General features: G+C 39.2%; 1 protein-coding gene across 1 annotated transcript in view; it reads right to left on the reverse strand.

Annotated features, from left to right (window-relative positions):
* Nucleotides 1-439: 439 nt before the first annotated feature.
* RPAP2 (RNA polymerase II associated protein 2) overlaps nt 440-21,899 on the reverse strand; it is a 76,791-nt gene continuing 55,331 nt past the window's right edge. The window contains exons 12-13 of the mRNA XM_057713028.1: nt 7,733-7,882; nt 440-818 (exon numbers count right to left, since the gene is read on the reverse strand). Coding sequence (XP_057569011.1) covers nt 7,741-7,882 — 142 coding nt within the window. The 3' untranslated portion in view covers nt 440-818; nt 7,733-7,740. The remainder of the gene's footprint in view (nt 819-7,732; nt 7,883-21,899) is intronic.

The raw sequence follows: 21,899 nt of genomic DNA on the forward strand, positions 1-21,899 counted from the left end.
CAGCAGTGTATGAGGGCTCAGGTTTCTCCACATCCTCACCAACACTATCTTTGTCTTTATTATAGTCATCTTAGTGGCTGTGAAGTGGTATCTAATTTTGGTTTTAACTTGCATTTCCCTAATGACTAGTGATGCTGAGCATCTTTTCATACGCCAAGCCATTTGGATATCTTCTTTGCTGAAATGTCTATTCAAGTTTTTGCCCACTTAAAAACTGACTTGTCTTACTTTTAAGTTTTAAGAATATGTAATCTGGATATAAGTCCTTTATCAAGTATGATTTGAAGATATTTTATCCCAGTCTGTGGTCTGTCAATTCATTTTCTTAATGATTTTTTTTTATTATGTAAGTTTCAGGTATACATTGCTCAGGACTACTTTATAGCATAGCCAGCTTCTTTAAAAGAATAAAGACTAGACTTCCAAACTTCATCTTAAATTGTATTTATTGACAATTCTTTGGAATTAGAAGCTAGAGTTCGACTATGAGGCTAAAATGGGACTTTTCTCAATTTTCTGGTCAACTGATATGATGGCTGGAATCATCCAGAAAAAATAATAGGTCATTATATTTTCTTGACCATTTATTCAGTTTCAATTTAAGATTTCAACGTTCATTTTCAAATAAGCAAAAATACTATGTCTTGTACCTAGGATACAAGGACTTGGTTATCCTTGTTGGGATAAGGGTTCGCCTCTATCTGGGGAAGTCAGTCTGTCTGGTGGTGACTGATAAGTAGCTCTAACTGTACAATTATTGTGGCTAGAATTCCAGAAATGGTGAATGGAAGTTCATCTGTTTGGTCTTCATGGATTACCTGTGAAGCAAAAAAGGACACCTGAGTAAAAAAACACCTAAAATATTTTTACCAGTTTTTGGGAACACTGTGTTTTCTCCCCAGTATACATTCCATTTCCCCCCATTATGCAGCAACAGTGGTTTGGTAAGAATAAACCCAGCTTCACATTCAGCTTGAGAGGTAGGCCCTGGTAGATCTAGGTCAATTAGAAGATCCTCTTCTCTCGCCCCCATTCCTTGCTAGAATGACATGGATCAGTTCAGAAGTGCCCTCAATTAGTGTGAAAAGTTTAAGACTCTCACTAGGACAGTGTGGTATGCTATAAAGCTGGGAATTATTGAGTGATTCTGCCACCTGTAGTAGACAGCTTCTAAAATGACCCCCAATGACCTCTGCCTTCTGCTATTCATCCCCTTATACAATCCACTCACCTTCAATGTGGGCTGAACCTAGTGATTAGTTTCACAATCACTAATGGAACACAGAAAAAGTGATGGATATTACTTCCAAGATGTTACAAAAAGAATGTGGCTTTCATCTGGGATTTTGTCTCACTTGCTCACTGAGGGAAGCCACATGCCGAGCTGTGAGGCATACTATGGAGTGGCCCATGTGGCAAGAAACTGGGAGAGGTCTCTAGACAACAGAAAGTGAGAGACTGAGGCCCTGAATTCAACAGCCTGGGAGGAACTAAATCCTGCCAGTGCATGAGTGACCTTGGAAGGGAATCTTCCTCCGGTTGAGCCTTCACATGACATTGCAGCCCTGTCAAAGAGCTTAACTGCAACCTCATGAGAGACTCTTGAGGCAGAAGCCCAAAGCCAAATTGTGCCAGGATTCCCAACTCACAGAAATGAGATTAAAAAAAGTTTGTTGTTAACATTTCGAGAAGAGTTAACACCTATCCTTTTCAAACTCTTCCAAAATATTGCAGAAGGCGGAACACTCCCAAACTCATTCTACGAGGCTACCATCACCCTGATACCAAAACTAGGCAAAGATGTCACAAAAAAAGAAAACTACAGACCAATATCACTGATGAATATAGATGCAAAAATCCTCAACAAAATACTAGCTAACAGATTCCAACAGCACATTAAAAAAATCATACACCATGATCAAGTGGGGTTTATCCCTGGGATGCAAGGATTCTTCAATATACGCAAATCAATCAACGTGATACATCATATCAACAAATTGAAGGATAAAAACCATATGATCATTTCAATAGATGCAGAAAAAGCTTTTGACAAAGTTCAACATCCATTTATGATAAAAGCTCTCCAGAAAATGGGCATAGAAGGAAATTACCTCAACATAATAAAAGCCATATATGAAAAACCAAAAGCCAACATCGTTCTCAATGGGGAAAAACTGGAAGCATTGCCTCTAAGAAGAGGAACAAGACAAGGGTGTCCACTCTCACCATTATTATTCAACATAGTTTTGGAAGTTTTAGCCACAGCAATCAGAGAAGAAAAAGAAATCAAAGGAATACAAATTGGAAAAGAAGAAGTAAAATTGTCACTCTTTGCAGATGACATGATATTATATATAGAAAACCCTAAAGACTCTACCAGAAAACTGCTAGCACTAATTGATGAGTTTAGTAAAGTAGCAGGATACAAAATTAATGCACAGAAATCTCTTGCATTCCTATACACTAACAATGAAAGAGCAGAAAGAGAAATTAAGGAAACTCTCCCATTCACCATTGCAACCAAAAGAATAAAATACCTAGGAATAAACCTGCCTAAGGAGGCAAAAGATCTGTATGCAGAAAACTTTAAGACATTGATGAAAGAAATCAAAGATGACACAAACAGATGGAGGGACATACCATGTTCCTGGATTGGAAGAATCAACATCGTGAAAATGACTGTACTACCCAAAGCAATTTACAGATTCAATGCAATCCCGATCAAATTACCAATGGCATTTTTCACAGAACTAGAGCAAGAAATCTTACGATTTGTATGGAAACGCAGAAGACCCCGAACAGCCAAAGCAATCTTGAGAAGGAAAAATGGAGTTGGTGGAATCAGGCTTCCTGACTTCAAACTCTACTACAAGGCCATAGTGATCAAGACAGTATGGTACTGGCACAAAAATAGAAAGGAAGATCAATGGAATAGAATAGAGAACTCAGAAGTAAGCCCAAACACATATGGACACTTTATCTTTGACAAAGGAGGCACGAGTATACAATGGAAAAAAGACAGCCTCTTCAATAAGTGGTGCTGGGAAAATTGGACAGCAACATGTAAAAGAATGAAATTAGAATACTTCCTAACACCATACACAAAAATAAACTCCAAATGGATTAAAGACCTAAATGTAAGGCCAGACACTATAAAACTCCTAGAGGAAAACACAGGCAGAACACTCGATGACGTACATCAAAGCAAGATCCTTTTTGACCCACCTCCTAGAATCATGGAAATAAAATCAAGAATAAACAAATGGGACCTCATGAAACTTAAAAGCTTTTGCACAGTGAAAGAAACCATAAACAAGACTAAAAGGCAACCCTCAGAATGGGAAAAAATAATTGCCTGTGAAACAATGGACAAAGGATTAACCTCCAAAATATACAAGCAGCTCACGAAGCTTAATACCAAAAAAGCAAATAACCCAATCCACAAATGGGCAGAAGACGTAAATAGACATTTCTCCAAAGAAGACATACAGATGGCCAACACACACATGAAAAGATGCTCAACATCACTCATCATCAGAGAAATGCAAGTCAAAGCCACAATGAGGTATCACCTCACACCAGTCAGAATGGCCATCATCACAAAATCTGGAAACAACAAATGTTGGAGAGGGTGTGGAGAAAAGGGAACTCTCCTGCACTGTTGGTGGGACTGTAAGTTGGTACAGCGACTATGGAAAACAATTTGGAGGTTCCTTAAAAAACTACAAATAGAACTACCATATGATCCAGTAATCCCACTCCTGGGCATATACCCAAAGAAAACCATAATCCCAAAAGAAACTTGTACCATAATGTTTATTGCAGCACTATTCACAATAGCCAGGACATGGAAGCAACCGAAATGCCCATCAACAAATGAATGGATAAAGAAGATGTGGCATATATATACAATGGAATATTACTCAGCTATAAAAAGGGATGAGATGGAGCTATATGTAATGAGGTGGATAGAACTACAATCTGTCATACGGAGTGAAGTAAGTCAGAAAGAGAAGGACAAATATTGTATGCTAACTCACATATACGGAATCTAAAAATGGTACTGATGAACTCAGTGACAAGAACAAGGATGCAGATACAGAGAATGGACTGGAGAACTCGAGGTATGGGAGGGGGCGGGGGTGAAGGGGAAACTGAGACGAAGCGAGAGAGTAGCACAGACATATATATACTACCAACTGTAAAATAGTCAGTGGGAAGTTGTTGTATAACAAAGGGAGTCCAACTCGAGGATGGAAGATGCTTTAGAGGACTGGGGCGGGGAGGGGGGGGGGACTTGTGGGGGGGGGGAGTCAAGGAAGGGAGGGAATATGGTGATATGTGTATAAAAACAGATGATTGAACCTGGTGTACCCCCCCCCAAAAAAAAAAAATAAAATAAAAAAAGTTTGTTGTTTTAACCATCTAAATTTTACAGTAATTTTTTAAGCAGCAAAAGATATTTAATATACTACCATAAGAAAAGCTAGTTTGACCTGTTTTTTTCCTTTCTGTTATTTTTAACTGAAAGCATAATAACCTATACTAGCTAGTAGTAATCTATAATCTTGAAAAGGCTGTGAGACACTATACACAAATAATTATGTGAACTTATGGTTTACAAATATAAACAAACAAAAAACCCATCTACCTATTCACAACCATCTCCATTTATCACAAGGAAAATTATGTAATAAGGCCTCATTCATTCAGTAGCCCTTTTAATACTGACAAAGTCTGGGCAAAGATTTACCTTTGATTACTTACACAAATAAACAATGGAAAAAAACAATGACCACAGGGCAACTGTTAAGTCCACTTAAAAACATCTATTGTTCACGGAACTCCCTGGCAGTCCAGTGGTTAAGACTCAAGCTTTCACTGCCAGGGGCTGGGTTTAATCCATTTGTTTATATATAAGCATTAAATATGCTAATTAAAAATGGTTCTTAATTGGTACCTATTCATTAAAGCCGGTCTGGAAGGACTCCTGGTTAGGCACTCTTTGTTCTCAGTCTATCTAGAAAAGCAACCTTTCAACCAATGGAGAGACAGGGTGTCACTAACTGAGGGGTATGCTTAATTCAATCTTTGAACTGGTGCTTACACAGGCAAACCTGAGCTCACTGTCTAAGTAAAAGCCTTTATTTTACTGGGTCCTCAGGGGAGCAGGGTTGTATGAAAAGGTCACCAGGTATAAGTCTGGAGGCAGTTACAGTGCTAATTCTTTATTTTCTATTTTCTAGCAGGTTCAATAAAGTGATGATGGCATTCTTTCTTGCCTGCCAGAACATGCCTCTCAAATATCCTTGTCATATATTTACAGATTTGCTTGAAGAATTTTTTTTTTTTTTTAACAGAAGTTCAAATAATAAAATGTAAAATGGTATAGATCAATAGTGTGCGTCTGGGACTTCCCTGGTGGCGCAGTGGTTAAGAATCTGCCTGCCAATGCAGGGGACATGGGTTCAATCCCTGGTCCAGGAAGATCTCACATGCTTGGAGCAATTAAGCATGTGTGCCACAACTACTGAGCCTGAGCTCTAGAGCCCGCGAGCCACAACTACTGAAGCCTGAGCACCTAGAGCCCATGCTCTGCAACATAAGAAGCCACTGCAATGAGAAGCCCGTGCACGGCAACAAAGAGTAGCCCCCACTCGCCACAACTAGAGAAAGCCTGAGCACAGCAACAAAGACCCAACGCAGCCAAAAATAAATTAAAATACAAAAAACAAAAACTGTGCTTCTGGGAAGGAGACAGGATTGGAGGCAGAAGTGAGGGGAAATTTTTGCTTTTTAAAACTATACATGGGAGGAAGAATCAAGATGGCGGAGTAGGAGGACGTGCGCTCACTCCGTCTTGCAAAAGCACCGGAATTATAACTAACTGCTGAACAACCATCGACAGAAAGACACTGGAACTCACCAAAAAAAACCACCCCACATCCAGAGACAAAGGAGAAGCCGCAATGAGATGGTAGGAGGGGCGCAACTGCGTTAAAATCAAATCTCATAAATGCTGGGTGGGTGACTCACAGGCTGGAGAACAGTTATACCGCAGAAGTCCTGAGGGTTCTGAGCCCCACGTCAGGCTTCCTAACCTGGGGGTCCAGCAATGGGAGGAGGAATCCCCAGATAATCAGACTTTGAAAGCCAGCGGGATTTGATTGCAGCACTTGCACAGGACTGGGGGAAACGGAGACTCCACTCTTGGAGGGCACACAAAAAAGTGTGCTCACCAGGACCCAGGGGGGAAGGAGCAGTGACCCCATAGCAGACTGAACCAGACCTACCTGCTGGTGTTGGAGGGTTGCCTGCAGAGGTGGGGGGCAGCTGTGGCTCACTGAGGAGACAGGGGCACTGGCAGCAGGGGTTCTGAGAAGTGCTCACTGGCGTGAGCCCTTCCAGAGTCCACCATTAGCTCCACCAAAGAGCCTGTAAGCTCCAGTGCTGGGTCGCCTCAGGCCAAACGACCACCAGGGTGGGAACACAGGCCCACCCACTGACAGACAAGCAGATTAAAGTGTCACTGAGCTCCACCCACCAAATTAGATTAAAGTTTTACTGAGCTCCACCCACCCAGCCCAACCCACCATCAGTCCCTCCCATCAGGAAGCACCCAAGGGCCTCCTAGACAGCTTCCTCCACAAGAGGGCAGACAGCAGAATCAAGCAGTATCAGCAGTATTTCATCTGGTGGAACTGAAAACCACAGCCACAGAAAGACAGAGAAAATGAAAAGGCAAAAGACTCTGTACCAGATGAAGGGACAAGATAAAACCCCAGAAAAACAACTAAATGAAGAGGAGATAGGCACTCTTCTGGAAAAAGAATTCAGAATAATGATGGTGAAGATGATCCAGAACTTTGAAAAAAGACTGGATGCAAAGATTGAAAAGTTGCAAGAAAAGTTTATCAAAGACCTAGAAGAATTAAAGAACAAACAGATATGCAAAACTATACATGCAATTCTGCATTAATTTTTACAAGCTTATAATGCTTTTATAATTTAAAAAAATATTTGAAAGTTAAAAAAAAGGAAATGCTCCTTAAAAGGGTCTCATTCGTAGTTTGGAATGAATTTCTTTAATCATAACATTAAATCAATAGCTATTCTTAGCACTTGAGAGTATGTGAAACAAAAAGTAAAGGGAGGAAGAGATGGGAAGTTGTGATTAACACAGGATGAGGGAGAGGACACTTTGCTGGGTAGGCGTTTTTTTTTTTGTTGTTGTTTTGTTTTGTTTTGGGGCAATTCTTAAAAAGAGGCAAAAACCTGGGATAGAAGAAGAGGGCTATGTATCTGGGAGCAGGGTCAGGATTCAACAAAGCCAGACTTGTAAATTCACCTGTTTATCTGCCCATGAGATGACTAAGGTATTGGCTGGCCTGACGAATGAAGTAGGATGAAGATATTCTCAAAGATCACTACAGTAGTTTGGTTGAAGCAAACTGCTATTTCCTGGGAAGCAACTTATCAGATGGAACATGCCGGGTGGGATGGTCTAGATTTGAGTATGAAGCTGATAGTGGGGAGTTTCCTGGATTGCAAGAAAAAGAACTAACTGTGGTAGCCTATAAAGGAAAAATAACAAAAAGATGGGGCATGAAGTAAAAACAGCGGACAGGAAATGACTACTTGGTTTTTAAAATTTCCAATATGAAAATAGAATCCAAACAGGCAACAAATAAAAACAACAACAACAACTAAAATAAAACAAAATTCAACTCACCACTCTGGTTAACAGCTGGTTCTAAATATGATGGTTAAACTTTCAAGGTCTTCATTCTTTAAATGTAATTCTTCAAGCAGGGTGGTCATAAACTGTGTAAACATCACATTTTCCTGAGAATGCTTCTGAATGCCAAGAATTGAGGTCAGTCTGAAACACCAAAAATATTAAATGCATATCCATGAAACTGGAAGGACTAAGGGGCTCTCGTCTTGAACATGGCAGAGGGGATTTTTGTGAGGATAATGAAGTCTCTCTGATTTAATAAAATTCCCAGAGAGAGAAGGCTTTACTAAAGCTGAAGAGAAATGTCAGGAAAAGACTAAAAGATCAAACATATTGTTATGTGAGGAAAGACGCCTAAAAGCCTTAATCCAAAACATGTTCTTCATTATGCCAGCAAACTACCAAAATTCTGCTCAGAAAAGAAAAATTAATGAAGTCTTTCCATGGAGTAAAAGCAGGTTGTGTACAGAAGCTTAGAACTCAGAATTGCTTTAAAAAACGTAATTTATATTAAGTGTTTAGATTATATCACCTGAAAAAAAAAAAAGACAATACACAAGATTACCTTACGGGATGAAACCGTAACATTTTTATTTTTGTAACACTGTAAACAATGAATTAGATCTTATAAGGCACTTAATACAAACTTCACAAGGAACACAATGCTTTCTTCTCTAACCATTTCCAGTAAATATCCCTAAAGACTGATTACATATAATAGATTCTTTTTTTTTTTGGGGGGGGGGGGGCTGTGCTGGGTCTTTGTTGCTGTGCTTGGGCTTTCTCTAGCGGGGGCTACTCCTTGCGGTGCCCAGGCTTCTCTTGTTGTGGAGTATGCACTCTAGGCGTGTGGGCTTCAGGAGTTGCAGCATGTGGGCTCAGTAGTTGTGGCTCTCGGGCTCTAAAGCGCAGGCTCAGTAGTTGTGGTACATGTGCTTAGTTGCTCTGCAGCATGTGGGATCTTCCCGGACCAGGGATTGAACCCGTGTCCCCTGCACTGGCAGGTGGATTCTTTTTTTTTATGTTGTTTATTTATTTATTGGCTGCGTTTTGTTGCTGTGTGAGGGCTTTCTGTAGTTGCGGAGAGCATGGGCTCCTTATTGTGGTGGCTTCTCTTGTTGTGGAGCACGGGCTCTAGGCACGAGGGCTTCAGTAGTTGTGGTGCATGGGCTCAGTAGTTGTGGCACATGGGCTTAGTTGCTCCATGGCATGTGAGATCTTCCCAGACTAGGGATCAAACCTGTGTCTCCTGCATTGGCAGGCGGATTCTTAACCACTGCGCCACCTAGGAAGCCCCAATAGATTCTTAAAAGTAATTTTCATTGAATGTGGTTAGTAAACATGACTTTAAAACAGTGAGCAACATCTAATCACAAACTTTGTAAACCGTTCCTTTTCGTAAGTTTTTGTATCTCCAGAGAGCATGCTTCACAGAGCCTTTACAAGTACATTCTGGAAAGCCTTTTGGAAGAAAATTCTTTTTTCCCCAAATAGTCTATACTTCCCACACAAAGCTCTTACCGATGCTTATTTAACCTTGGTCATTGCCAGTGGGTACATCAAATATAAATAAAATAACTCTCTGATTTAAATAAAGGTCAAGAAATGAGAGCAGAGCAATTCCACAGTAGTGAGTGTGGAATGAGAAACCTTATTTTCTGAGACAGATTTCTTCCTTGCTTAGCCATCTCATACAGAAAGCAGAAATAAGAGGAAAAATTTGTCAGAATTGTCCAAAGATGGCTTCTACTCTGAGGAGGTGATAGATTCTCTATATTCCTGAAGGTATTTTAGCAAGAACTAGAGACAAGGCAACTCCCATAGTCCAGTGAAATCCAGAGTTCTACCCAAGAAAAACACTGATTCCTTCCCCATCTTTCTTCTCTTTCTATACAGCTAGTGGATGGAGTACCAGGTTCTCATATTTCATGAGCTTTGTCTGCAGGTATTCTCCAAAGGTAGTTCATACTTGGAAACAGGACTACCCAAGACTCCTGATGCCAAGCTCAAGCTGGGCACTTGGGTGAACTTATAGGCAGTTGTGGCCAGCTTTTCTTGAGGCATTTTCCTGCAGAGAAAGTGGAACCCAGAAGTCAACTCTGTTGGCTTTTCTCATACTTAGGTAATGTTAACATTAAAATATCAAGTTGCTGCTTCCCCACAGTAAGACCAAAGATACTGGGGATGGGATAGCACTGGCTAACACAGTAAGTCAGAGCAGTCAGATCAGATATCAGCTCCATAGAAACCTAGCTTTGTGTGTTTTAAAAATGGTAATTATATGACACATAAAACAATTTCTCCGATTTTCAAGGAGACTAGTATTTGGCTCCTATGTGCAATTACTTCTCAAAGTGCCATTAATATGTTTAAAACTTAACCCTCAAATTAGAAATAAATGGTGACTACTAGATTTTTAACCTGTGTGCTTATATGAAAGCAGAAAATGAAAAGCGTTATAGAGGAAAAGTTTGTAAGAGAATTTTTCTGTCAGTTACCCTAGTTAGGAAATATTTTGGGAATAGTGACACTTCTTTAGCAAACTTATAAGGGTAACATTATTCTATAAATAACAACTTTATTGTAAGATGTGTTCAAATTTACCTAAAAGTTTTATTCATAAAGAAAAACTAGGGTTAACAAGAAACTTTAGGAGTGAAAAGAAAAAGGAAAGCAATAATGCAGTCTCACTCCTAAGCCCATGACAAATACTGCTAATCATTCAGGCATTCTTTTCTTAATGAGCTTGGACCTGTTTTGAGACTCCTCAAAACAGGGTTCTGAGCAACCACTTGTTAGGATTTCTGGCAAGTTGAATATCAAAGCCTTAGGGTCTATCTATAAAATAGGGCCAATAATACTTAAGTTCCTTACAAGTTATTATTGCAAAAGTCAAGTAAGATACTGTAGATAAACAGGTTTTAAAAAAATCAATTACAATGATTATAATAACATTTATCATGTGCCACCTAGGAGTTTTACTATGTACCTGTTCTAAGCATGAATTATCTCTAACTGCACAATGATGCTGAGGGATATAGTACTGTTCCCATTTTATGAGTGAGGAAATAAAGGCACAAAAAATGGAAATACCTTCCTCCAAGGTCACCAAGACAGTAAGTGGCAGGTCAGGGCTTTGAACCCAGGCAACTTATCTCAAAAAGCCCATGCCCTTGGCTATTACGCAAGCTTTCATTCTTTGTAGGCTATAGAACACTATATATAATTTTTACTTGCCTGACGGATGTGTACTGTGCCCTCAATGAACATGCAGAAGAAACAGAATGTTTTAAATTTGCTTCAGAGAACTAGAGGACTGAAAATATAAAAATGGCTAGAAGCTACTTAGCCATAGAAGGAAATGCTAATAGAGAAATCACACAAGGTCTGTTATCTGTTAGGAGACAGGAATAGCAGTTTGGGGCCTGGGGATTTCTACAGCAAGTCATCAAGCTGATAGATAGCAGTTCTTAGGCATCTGGAGCCAGAATTTCCTGACTACTCTTAAAACTTGAGCCCTAAGTGTTATTGCATAATTATACTCCTGGAAAGTTAGCCAATGAGATTTCCTTTAACCTTATTTATTCCCTTGTGTTTCCCCTTTAATCTTTAACTGAAAAGACTTCTTCTCCACCCCCCAGTCCCTAACACAGAATGTAACGATCATAAAAAATATATATTAGCTTTCTAAAAGTTTTAAGTTGACTTAAATCCTTTTTGGAATAAGCTGAGGTATAAATAAATACTGTTAATAATTCTTGTGTACCTCTAAACATTAGTAATCCAGTGGATTACTTTTGGGAAGTCATGTAAAAATTGTGTTTTTCCTTTTAACATATCCTCCCTAGAAACCAGGCTCACAAATACCAAAAAAATATAAGATGGTTCTGACAAGTTATAAAGTCATAATAATATGTCAAGATGCTAAACCCTGAAAATCTAATAATTTTATGAGTGATTCTTTCAAAAGAATTATGATTTGCTTCTATCTCCAAAGTAATTTACATTTAAAATTGAATAAGGGCTATATATAATCTTTGTTTTCCAGATTCCTTGACTCATCTACTTTAACATGTTTTATTACTTAATAGCAACTGGCTGCCTGCCCACTCTACCAGACTGACTGCTTACTGGACATCTGCTGAATTTCCATGTCATCTCTGTAGCAAGAGGCTTCTGTGCCTATTTGCACAGATGAATCTGAGGCAAGATCATAACTTTTTATCAGACGATTATGGTTTTGGTCAGTGATAAGAGTTGCCTATTGCCATTGCCAAGGATGCTACTAATAAACTGCAAGGATTTTTTTTAGGGTACATGACACCCTAATGATAGGTATCATTGGCTAAATGGGGTGTGAGGACCTATCTGAGGTGTGAGGAGCACTGCACTGAGCTTGGAGACAGGGTTCTGTGCAGAATCTGCTTCTGTTAGCAGTGACCATGGAAGAGGACTTTGGAAAGCACAAAGCACTAGGCAACATAGTCTACGTGTGCTTAGAACCAGATCCAAGGACAAATGAACAAAAACTTATTACTGGAACTATCCTTTACATGGTCAATTATGGTCTCTTAATTGCCACATCTGAAAGCCTCTTAGTTCTTTTTCCAGTTGACTGCAGTATTTGATGTCCTGCATCGCTTCCTCCTTTCCTAGAATTCTCCTCCTTTGGCTTTTCAGGCACTCTCTGTCACAGTTCTCCTCCTACTCCTGAATCTTTATGATCTCTCTTGTTGACATTTTTTTATCAGCCTATTAATAATGATAGGTCTTACCTAAGGTTTCATACTGACCCTCTTCTGTACTACATCCCATCTCGTGGCTCTGATTATCAATGATTCAAATCTCTAATTTCTCTCTTGGGATTTTCTCCACTTGGATGTCCAAAAGGCACCTCAAATACATTATGTTCAAACCTGAAATTCGGACCTCTCATTTTCATCAAAACCTCCTAGTTTTAGAAACCTCAGTCATCTTTAACAATCAACCCTTAATGTTCTTTGTTCAATCAGTTACCAAGTCCTGCTGATTCTCCTCTGAGGTGCTTCTTGAATCCATTTCATCTTCCCCATTCTCACTGTCCCTGTCCTAATTCAGATGAATCATCTGCTGCTTGAACTACAGCTATAGCCTCCTAAGTGGCCTCCCACTCCAGTTCAGTCTCCACACTGCCACCGCAATTCTCTCTCATAGATCTCATTAAGTTGCTCTCTTGCTTTAATAACTACTTATAGGAGAAATCAAATTTCTTTGGGCCTTTTATTTTCCTTGTTTCTATCACATGAATATGCTTATAAATATTTCAAATAATATGAAAGTATATATTGTTAGTCGTATTTATTTTTCTCACAAGCAGAAAGGTGGAAGACTGGATCACATTTTACCCATCCATCTTTGTATTCCCCACAGGCTTGTTCTCTTAATACATAATTTGGTGAATGATTATAGAACTGAAACCGCTGCTACCTCATACTAGCACTTCTCAATGTACTACAACAGATCCTGGACAAACCATAGTCTGTGGGCCAAATCTAGCTTGCTGCTTATTTTTGTAAATAAATGGAAAAATAGCCATGCCCATTTATTTATGTATTCTATAGCTGCTTTTGTGCTACAACAGCAGAGCTGAGTAATTGGGACTGTAGGGCCAGCAAAACTGAAAATATGTATAATTTGGCCTTTTACAGAAAGTTCGCCAACTCTCATACTAGAAGATTATTATGTTCCAATTTTAAAGTGAATAACTCATTTACTAATATAATGCTTTACAAGTCTGACGATGGCAGCAATTAAAACAGGAGATGAGAGGATCCAAAGGAACCACTTGGCTGTAGGATATTCAAGGTCTGGTCTGTGAAAGACCTCCTGCACACTGGATCACTTAAGTATGGAAGATGTTTAGCGAAGCTAAAAATATCTCATAAAATCTACCAGCTGGAGAGAGAACCTTCCCTGGCTTACTCCACTCCAGCTGAACTGACCAACCTTGCCTCAATTATGCCAAGGTTTAGTCTGTCCTCACTGGAGGGCTGGCTGTTTTCTTTCCTGGGGGTGCTCTTCCCCCAGATCTCTACATGGTGGATTCCTTCACGTAATTCAGTTTCGTTCAAATGTCACCTCTCCCATCTGAAATCTATCTCACTTTCACTCTCTCTACCTATCTGCTTTGTTTTGGTCACCATAGTCCTTACTATTGTCTAATTCTATTATTTGTTTGCTTGTTTATATCTCTCATCCAAAAGAAGGTGAATATCATGAGGGCAGTGACTCATGTGTTCACTGCATCCCTCATGCCTGGCACACTGTAAATGATCACTAATTACTTGTTGAATGAAGAAATAGCTTAAGAGGTCACTAATTTATTGGGCTTACTGAAATATTTTTTCTTCATAAAATTTTCCTCCTTTCATTTTTAAAGGAAGGGAGAAAACATTTTCTTAACTCCTCCTCCTGCTCGCACATAGTGGCATCTTCCTGCTAGAATATTTCAGAATATCTGTCAGTGAGGTGAGATGAGCTTTAAATTCATTAGACAGGCCAAGCTTTAAATCAAGACCTGTCACTCGTTCCTGCATTTCCCCTCCTCACTTCCATTTGTCCTGAAACTCAGTGTTGGCCAAGAGAGAGCAGGGCTAAATGCCACTGAGCAGGCTTGGTTTGTAGCTTTAATTCACTCCAGTCCTGTAGAGAAAACTGTGGATCAAGGGGCTGGCCCTCGAGTGGTTGCTTGGTGCCTTCCAAGCACTTTAGCCTCACAGGTTAAATGTGAAAGGAAAGGAAATTCCATTCACTCTAAAGGAGATGACACTTGGCCAAAAGGAGGAGTACTTAGGATTTCTACAGTCCCACTAAGGTAGGTCTTTATTTCTATGTATTTCTGGATGTTACTACTATAACATTCAGAATGCAGTAACATCTTGAATACCGTAACATCTTGAATGGGGTATGCTCTTATTCTTTTTAGGTCAATGAAAGTAAAAGAATGTAGCCACAAAATGAGGACTCTGCTGTTTCTGGAACCTATACTCCCTTTCAGTCTCCTCCCATTAAGAGTTAAAAGATCTAAGAAAAGAGACTCAAGATCCTTTCTTAATGTAGTGATTTGGACCCTTTACACAGACAGTTAATAAACAGTTACTAAACTACCTCCATGATCTTGAAGGAGGGAGATTCTATACTTTTATGTTGCAATGGTTAACACACTTTAAATCCTGGACATTGTTCCTGATATATAATCTAAATAGCCCTTGCAGAATTTTTTGGGGGCCAGCTCTTAAAAGTTATTACTTCATATTCTTGAAAATGGTTCTCAATTAATTCCATGTCCTTTTAATCTTGCCTAATAGATGCCATCTAACTGCTCCTTATTCAGGTTGGTGTTCTTCCCTATATCCCCACTTCTAGCTTCTCATTTTCCTAAGATACAATGTCCCAGAATATAAATATTGTTCAAATTCATTACTTCAAAACATGGAACAATATACCTTCAGAGAAAGATATCATGATGTAAAATCTCACATCTAAGTTATCTTTGAAGTGCAATCTCAAAATCTTATCAACCTTCTCCCCTTTTTTGTTAAATTGAGTTCCCAGGCTCCTCCTTTCCTTTTAATCCTTTATCTGTATATGCTACTCACTTAGCTGTTTACCTTTTAATTAAAGAACAACTCCCACCCTATTATATATTGAAGAAGACTCAAACCTCTGTTCCAGTCCTACAACTTCTAATAGTGAATATCAAAGAGAACTACAATAAACTGGGCCCAAATAACTACTCTACTTAAATAAAAAATAGTAATATACCACAGTTGGTATTTAACAATGTGCTTTATGTAGGAAATGCCTGTAAAATAATCAACAGAAAATGTGATTGGCAGTGAGTAAAAACAAAAGATTCTTATGTTTCGATTTATTTCCTTTGTGTACTTTTAAATATGAATAAAAACCTCTAAAGGTGACACTAAAAGGATGGTTTACCACAAAAAGTCTGTATGCTGGAGAATATAATCTGACAAAAACGACATAACTTGCAAATGTATAAATCACAAACAAGAGAGGAAACTTCTCATGAAAACTCCACTGATTCAAATCTCTGTTCTGAAAAGAAAGGCAGCCTTCTATAACCAGCTCTTTACCATATGGTAAATGGCATGACAACAAAAGCAAAAAAAGCCAAGTGTCAAACTGCATCTTATTGATAAGACCTTTATTTAGCTGACTGCTCCACATATGCTACACATCAAAAGGAGAGATTGGAAGTCAGGTTAGGACAGGTACCCTCCATTTGTTATTACTGAGCTATCAAACAACATCTGGTTAACAGGAATTATTATACACAGAATTAAGAGGAGTTTCAAGTTTGACAACTGAAACAAGAGATTTTTAAATTAAAAGTGGCCTTTTTATAAATTCTTATATCCAAGGATTTAGAGCTGTACAAACTCCTGATTAAGCCTCAGAAGAAAGTTACCTATCATTTTCTGAGTCACTGGTTTGTTTCATACCAACAGAGAAAGCTATACAAAGAGTTAAAGTTGTGGTTTACTGAACAAGTGGAGCTAAACAACTGATGGGACTCTAGGTTGTCCATCTCCTGTAGTGCATTAAAAGTCAGTAATTAACTTGGATTTTTAAATGGCCTTCCCATTGTGGTCCGTATTGCTTTGCTGCATGCATTCATTCCCACTGGGGAACATACAATGCAGCTCTTGGAACGCTGGAAATCACAGCATGGTCTGATTTATCCTTTCCTGAATAATCTGGGTGATATGTGTGAAGATCACATCAGGCATTTGCCTTAAATGATATAGCACAGACATCCCTTCGCCTGACCATCAACACTAAGAAGCAGTAACTCTCAGAATTTCCTGAGGGTTTATTACTGATTTCCAAACTTGCACAATCAAACTGGTAGGCTGTTGTAAAATGACACTGAACAATACTTCTCATATTCAATATAATTTTAAGTGAAGAAAATGCTGTGAGAATATCTATGTGAATTAATATCACCAGAAAGCATGCTTCTCTATGGTCTGGGGTTGGAGGAAGGGACAGGAAGTGAAAAGCCACACTTTTCTGTACCTATCAGATTTGAGAAATTACTAGGTTCATACAGAGTTCTGTTGCAGTAGGGAAACCTGTTCTGCTGATTACCACACATAAAGGTGATGAATCTGCAGAGACTGCCAAAAGATAATGCTGGGCTTAAAATTTTTTTTTTAACACTCACTCATCCTTCAGAAGTTAGGGCTGGGAAGGAAAAGGTAAGAGGAGTATTTCTGTTAAAAAGAAGTACTTTGAATGTTTACACGCACAGGCACTATGCTTGTTACTTTACCGATGAAAACAGAACAGATATTATACAATACCTGACACTTCAGGGGATTAGAATCAAACAAAACCAAAAGTCTTCTGGGACAGATGAGGCATCTTTATTAATATTGGCCTGAGTAAGTGAAAAGTCTGAAAGATGAGGTTTAACTGCACAGTCTTCTTTGATGAGGCTATGCCACTTAATTTCCTTAAGTGTGATTTAGTCTGAACCTACCCAGCTAGTTTCCTTTTGACAGCTGAAGTATCTGCGGCTTGGGACAGGGTAAGGGATTTATCCAGGGTCACGTTGGTTAAGAAAAGTGCTAAAAAGGGACACCTTTATCACAAAGGTATCTTGCTTATCTATCAAGTCCTGATAGTCCATCCTGCACTGCAGTAACAACTGTCACTTTACCCATACTTTTGTCTTCTTCAAAAAAATGAGTTAGGATTGTCCCTCCTTCTCTACATGAACAAGTGCTAAATGATAAAGGATTACCTGTCTGTGAAAACATACACTCAAAACTGAAACAAAGGAGAGCTGTGACCAGTAAGTAACCCAATGGGTCAAAATGTCATCTATTTTCAGAAATTTGAGGGCTCACACAAACCCAAGGCATTTTGCAAAAACATCTCTTTCAGATATTAAAAAAATTTTTAGTATAAACTTTCAAAGGGATTTCCATCTGTATATTCAGGGCTCATATTTAACAGAACTCTTTTCCCACCTTGCGTGTTTCTTACTGGGGAGAAGGCAGAAGATTCAACTCTGTTAGTGATTCTTTAAAAACATTTGTCTAATCTGTGGCCCCTGGTGTCCCCCCTGAAGTAACCCAATAGCACCGGGGGCACAGGGAAAGAACCAAAAAAGTCAACCTGTGGAAGAGCTTTTTCTTTTCCATAAAATAACAAGGATTGGGCCACGTGCAGAGGTAATTCCTTCATGGCATTTTCCTAAGCTGCTCTTGTTGTTTTTAAGTAAAGAGTAAACATGGCTTTACTCTTTTGTTTGACAAGGAAACAAATGCCAAGAGGTCAGAGCTCAGTTTAAAATTCAGATACTTTCAAATGGGTGGAGGGTGCTTTTCTAAATTAGAGAAATGAATTTGTTTCCCTTGAAGAATGCCAGTTCTTTTTTCCAGTTACTCCTTTCGTGGCAGTATCTCAACCACTGAGTCAAATATAAGAAGCTACAGTGATTTCCAAGTTTGTAAAAAGAAATTTTTCTCTATGAAACTAACTTCTTGATCTTCAACCTTTCTGTGAAGTTACAGCAAGTGTAAACTACAAGGTGAGGCTCAAGTGACTTTCTTAAGGTCACGTAGTCAGTAAGAGATGAGCAAATAACCAGAAGTACTCCCACGGGTCTACACTTCTAACCACTAGACCACACGAGCTCACATGTCTGATTCATTTTAAGAACTGAGTAGACCTTATGATTTCAAAGGCCCACTTGCATATGCTCCTCAAATAATTTCTGAAATCTGTCATTACAAAATAAAATATGCTAATGAAAACAGACAATTCTATGGTTTCTAATTAATTCATCCTTTCTGTGACAGCCAAGAAGCATCTTCCAACATTATTAACTAATGAAGACTTTAGCAGAACGCTAAGAACTGCCTCTCAGCAAGCAAATCCTGGCAGACATAGCTAAATTAACTGATTTAACATATCTTCATCTAGCACACTAATAACTGCACTAGAATTAAGGATAGTGGTTGTCAGTTCTGTCTGCACAAATTACAATCCCTGGAGGAACTTAAAAATACATGTGTCCAGGCTCCACCCTAGAACAGTCAATCAAAATCTTTGCAGCAGGTATTAGTAATTTTCATTTCATTATATTTATTGGCTGCACCTTGAGGCTTGTGGGATGTTAGTTCCCCGACCAGGGACTGAACCCATGCCCTTGGCAGTGAAAGTGCAGGGTCCTAACCACTGCACCGCCAGGGAATTCCCAAGTATTAGTAATTTTTAAAAGCTCCCTGTGTGATTCTAATGGACAACCAGTGTTTAGAACCACTGTTAAATGTTTGACTTGAGATAATCTGTGCAGTTCTGATACTCTGTTATACTTGTTAACTGTACTGTCAGACGAAACTGAATAGCAAAGAAAATGAGATCTCTATATAAATACCTATGTAACAAAGCAGAAAGTAATACAGTCCAAAAGAAAGGTCCCACCTATAAGGACCTGTACAAGGGAGATATTATTTGTACCTCTGGGGGTTTAAGAAAGACTTCTAAGGAGCTACTGACATTTGAAATGGGTCTTGAAGGCTAGGACAAACATGAAAAGGAAAGGCTAATTTTAAGCAGAGTCTACAATGATACAAGCTAACAGAAATGATTGTAGGGGAAAACAGTAAGTGGATACAATGTAAGGACACAAAAGAGAAATAAGTTGGGTAAGCAGGTTGGGGCCACTTTAGGAGGGTCTTGAATTTCAAGCAAAACTACATGATAGGAAATGGGGTGTCGCTAGGTTTCTGAACAACTCCCGTCCCCCCAATCAGAATTCAGCTTTAGTGAGATTATTTGGTAGGTGGAAGAAGGATGGACTAGTTGAGGGAGGAGACACATGGCAAGAAACCTGTTTAAGAAGGGTATAACTGCAGCAGTCTAGGCAAGTAATGAAAGCCTGATGTGGGTTGGTAGCAGTGGGAAGGGAGAAAAACAACTGGGTAAGAGAAGTTACAAAGGCATGCTTTAGCAATTGATTAGATATGGGAACTAAGGGCAGGAGAAGCACCAAAGCCAAGTCAGACTTCAATTCTGGGTAATTAGGAAGATGGAAATGCCACCAAAGGAAAAGAAAGGGAAGATGAGCTCAATTTCAGATTTGAGAGTATGAACTGCTTGAGGGAAGTCAAATGGAACCCCCCACCCCCTATAAAATTTTGGTTTGTAACCTAGGAGAGATGTCAGAGCTGAAGATACAACTTTGCGAGGAGTGACAAAAGAGACATTTCTGTAGGACAACCAATTTTCTTAACATAACTCCATTACCCTTTACCAATTATATTTGTCCTGATTTCTTGAACTAATCTTTCACAAGCACTCTTCTGAATCTCTTGCATCCTTGTCTTAGCTTTCCTCTTCATCAAAACTACAACCTGAGATTAGTGCTACAACCTGCTTTCTCTACACCTACAACAGGATGGCTGAAAACTACTAGAGGGTAGGAGAGTGGGAGAAAGAAAGGAACTTTGAAGATTGATACCATTACAAATCCATGATCTCTGGCCTCATCTAGGTTACTTGTCAATTTTCTCTTGCACTTGCTTAGGTCCTTTACCAGATACTCTCAATGACTGTTACCACCTTTTTTTTTCACGACCTACTCAACCATCTCTTTACTCTTAGAACACAACATCATATCCTACTTCATTGGAAAATGAAGTTGTCAAGCATGCTTTAAAAATCTCCCTTCTACTTACAAACCTACGTATAGCCACATTATTCTTCACCTATTTTCTTCCTGCCCCAGAAGATGCAGTATCTCTGTCCTGCTCAAGCTACTGCTGCCTGTGACCATCATCCTGCTTCTTTGTGCCTCCTCTGGGACCCTGTTCCACCATGTATGTCTAGCCCTCAACCCCGCCCTCAGATTCAGATTCTTTTTTTTTTTTTTTTTGGCTCCTTCTCCATACCCTACAAACATGCTTAAGTCTTTTATTCAAAAAAAAACTGTTGCTGTTCAATTTCTTTCCCACTCTCATCAACAATTTTCTCAAAAGAGAAACCTGCATTTACGAACTCCACTTCTTCATGTTAACCTGGGGTACTGGGGTTCACATAGTCCTTCAAATTATATAAAAAGGGGACTTCCAGGTGGCACAGTGGTTAAGAATCCGCCTGCTAACACAGGGGACATGGGTTCAAGCCCTGGTCCAGGAAGATCCCACATGCCGAGGAGCAACTTAAGTCCATGCACCACAACTACTGAGCCTGCTTGCTGCAACTACTGAAGCCTGCGCACCTAGAGCCCTGGCTCCGACACAAGAGAAACCACTGCACTGCAATGAAGAGTAGCCCCTGCTCACCACGACTAGAGAAAGCCTTCGAGCAGCAATGGAGCCCCAATGTAGCCAAAAAAAAAAAAAATTAAAAAAAATAAAATTACATAAAAATCCCCCTCCCCCAAAATGTGTATTTTTTTTCCCTTTGGGGAAAAGAACACATAACTTTATTCCTACTTTTTTTTTTTTCTTTCTTTTTTTTTTTTTTTTAAGAGCATAGGCTCAGTAGTTGTGGCGCACAGGCTTAGTTGCTCTGTGGCATGTGGAATCCTCCTGGAGCAGGGATCGAACCCGTGTTCCCCGCACTGGCAGGCGGATTCTCAACCACTGTGCCACCTAGGAAGCCCCCTACTTTTAACATATAACCACATCACTCAATCTACAATGTGAGCTGTAGAGAATTAGTGGCATTTAGTTTTACACAGTTTGAGGAATTTTGGAGCATGTGAAAGTTGTGTAAGTATTAGTGTTTTGGATTAGCAACATACTTCTCTGCACTGAAACCACAGGAATACCAGTTATAACCTGGCAGTTGGTTTCATAAAACATTTTTGCAGTGTGGCTGATGTGTCACTCATTGCAATTAGAAACGTCCATGTGACGCACAGCATTCAAAATGTGGGGCCTGAAAAACTCACTGGAAAGAAAATCAGTAAATAAATAAAATTGTGAAATTGTATAGACAGTTCAGTTACTATAATGTGATTTCACCTCCACAGAAATTACAGGTGTTCAAGCAGTTTGTAGCAGTTTCCCGAATACTTTTGTTCCAATGGAATTTTCAGTATTAAGCTTTATGTATTTTGATATGTCGTCTTTTAAGG

The sequence above is a fragment of the Hippopotamus amphibius genome, chromosome 1 (assembly GCF_030028045.1).
Source record: "Hippopotamus amphibius kiboko isolate mHipAmp2 chromosome 1, mHipAmp2.hap2, whole genome shotgun sequence".
Lineage (NCBI taxonomy): Eukaryota > Metazoa > Chordata > Mammalia > Artiodactyla > Hippopotamidae > Hippopotamus > Hippopotamus amphibius.